The sequence below is a fragment of the Coniophora puteana genome (genome assembly GCF_000271625.1).
Source record: "Coniophora puteana RWD-64-598 SS2 unplaced genomic scaffold CONPUscaffold_118, whole genome shotgun sequence".
Lineage (NCBI taxonomy): Eukaryota > Fungi > Basidiomycota > Agaricomycetes > Boletales > Coniophoraceae > Coniophora > Coniophora puteana.
In genome coordinates, this window is record NW_006913170.1 from 715 (window position 1) to 3,116 (window position 2,402).

The 2,402-nt window shown below is 51.4% G+C and overlaps 1 protein-coding gene across 1 annotated transcript; it reads left to right on the plus strand.

Moving 5' to 3' along the window:
- Nucleotides 1-544: 544 nt before the first annotated feature.
- CONPUDRAFT_29248 (uncharacterized protein) lies at nt 545-2,396 on the plus strand (the record flags this gene model as incomplete). The annotated part of the gene is made up of 5 exons (XM_007777851.1): nt 545-1,297; nt 1,351-1,529; nt 1,575-1,743; nt 1,797-1,939; nt 1,988-2,396. Coding segments are annotated over 5 exons (1,653 nt in total), but the record flags the coding sequence as incomplete, so codon positions are not given.
- Nucleotides 2,397-2,402: the final 6 nt, after the last annotated feature.

Below are 2,402 nucleotides of genomic sequence, written 5' to 3' on the forward strand. Positions count from 1 at the left end.
AAGCTTCGTGGCAACCAGCCGACGTCGGAGGCAAAGAGGTGGCCTGATGAGATGATGAATTTGCAATCGGCACCCGTCGGCTGTCCATTATCAACTGCATGGGGTATATGCGGCAAATGTCGGCATGCTGCCAAGCGCCGGGAAGAAACGGCATTGAAGTTCCCAGGCCGTGCCTTGTTTCTTTTTTCACCCCCTTATTGCCTTGTCTTGCCTGCCAACAACCTCCGTTACCATGAGCAAACGAGGCAAAACCAACTGGGAGTTGTCAGGTAACTCGAACACGTATCTCTTCGATGTGGAACAAGAAGAAACCCGGCATGGTCGTAAGAGAACTAAGTTGGTTCCAACTCTGCAGGCATTTCAACCTGAGCAAACGCCATCAAACATGAATCCACCTACGAACAAGTCTATGTTTGAAACCCAAGTGGAGATGGAGTATCAGGATCCTGAAGTCCCCGAAGGACCTACTCCGGTGCCGAAGCGATCCTATGTAAGCAAACGAAGATTCTTTCAATTGCTTGACTTCATTCGATGCTAGCTGCAATCCGATTTTATGAAAGACTGGTTGGCAGTCGAAGAATCGTACTTGGGAACGATGGTAGAACAAGAGTGCCGGAAGTCTGATTCATGCCGAACATGCGGAGTGAAGGAAGCCAGTTGGAGATGTCTTTCTTGCTTTGGCGTGCCAGAGCTTTGCCAAGGCTGTATGCGTTCCACGCATCAGAAGCTGCTCTTCCATGCACTTGAGGTCTGGGACAAAGACCACTGGTCGGCGGCGTCCTCAACCTCTCTCGGGCTTGCCATTAATATGGGGCATGATGGGGATATATGCCCTTGTGCAAAGTTGCCCTCATGGCACACTAACAACAACGACGCCGACGATTGGATGGATGTAGACGACGCCGACAATGGTGAAGATATCCACGCCGACAACACCACAAAGAAGACCCTTGCACAAGAAATCATGGACTACCGCCGAGGGACACCGCTCCAACTGTACGCCGACGACACCACAGAGCGACGCCGACCACAAGTAGCACACATAACTGTGATAGATGTATCTGGCGTCTACGAACTACCCATCAACTGGTGTCAATGCGAGCCCATGGCCGCCCATCACAAGCAACTCCTTGACATGAGGTTATATCCCGGTTCTCAAAAGGCACCTAGGACGGCATTCACATTTGATGTTCTTAACGACTTTATGGTGGCAAACTTGGAGACGAAGGTCGCTCCCAATGCATACTGGAGGCGTCTGATGCGAGTCACAAACACTATCCATCCGGATGTAATCCCAGTCGGTGGCCGTGAACACTTCTTACGCCGCATTTCCACTAAAGTGACTCCTAGGATCGGTACCGTGAACTGACGCGGTGTGCACGCCAGTGGCTAAGGCTGACAACGCGGCAACAACATGGACATGGCTATGGTCTGCATGATGAGGAAACAGCGGTAGGATCACTGGCACCCTTCTGCATGGCATGCCCGCAGCCAGGCAAGAACCTGCCTGAGGATTGGAAGAATACTGGGTACGTCTAACAACAACACATGTTCATTCTCTTACCGTGTCACAGACCAAAGTGGATGCATTATCAGCATCTTGTGCTTGATGGGAATTTCAAGCAGCAAAACCTTCACATGCGGCGTCCAGAAAACGACGTAGGGTTTGCCGACGGTCTGGCATACACCGTCAACAAGGAGAAGTACGAGGCGCACTTGGCTAGTACAGAGAATAACTATGCGGTAAGTATTGGGTGATACCGCGCATCACGCCGACAGACTCACAGGTACCCCAGAGGTCAACTTGCAATAATCACCGAGCGGTACAATCCAAGCGGCATACCAACCACCTACAGTCGACTGGCATTGTCTCTGTAGCCTGTGCCAGGCATGGTGGGTTTGTCCCCAATGCGACCGCCGACTTGAAGGCTGGAGAGAAGTGAGTCACCATATGACCTATGCGGATCTACGCCGACTATTCCCTCAGGCAAGCAAATTCTGACGCCGTCGCCTCAAATGCGGGTTGGCAGTGGCCCCTACTTCTCGGCATCATTCTGTATTATGACATCATGTGTCAGTACATCATCAACTTCGCCAAGCGCATGAAGAAAAGCAAACATTTGTCCTGGCCAGATGGGGTGGAGCTTATCCCTGCAATCGGTCTCTTCCACGTCCATGGTCACAAGGACGAGTGCGTCGCTAAGTTCTCGCCTACGTTTATTGAAGGTACTGGCCACGTCGACGGTGAAATCCTTGAGACCCTCTGGGCGGCATTGAATGACATTGCGGCAAGCACTTTGAATATGTCGACATCCTGGCGGGTGGACGTTCTCAATGCTCACATGCGATGGTCTAACCTTCGTAAAATAATGGAAATCGGTGCGTTTGTATGCCGCCTTGAT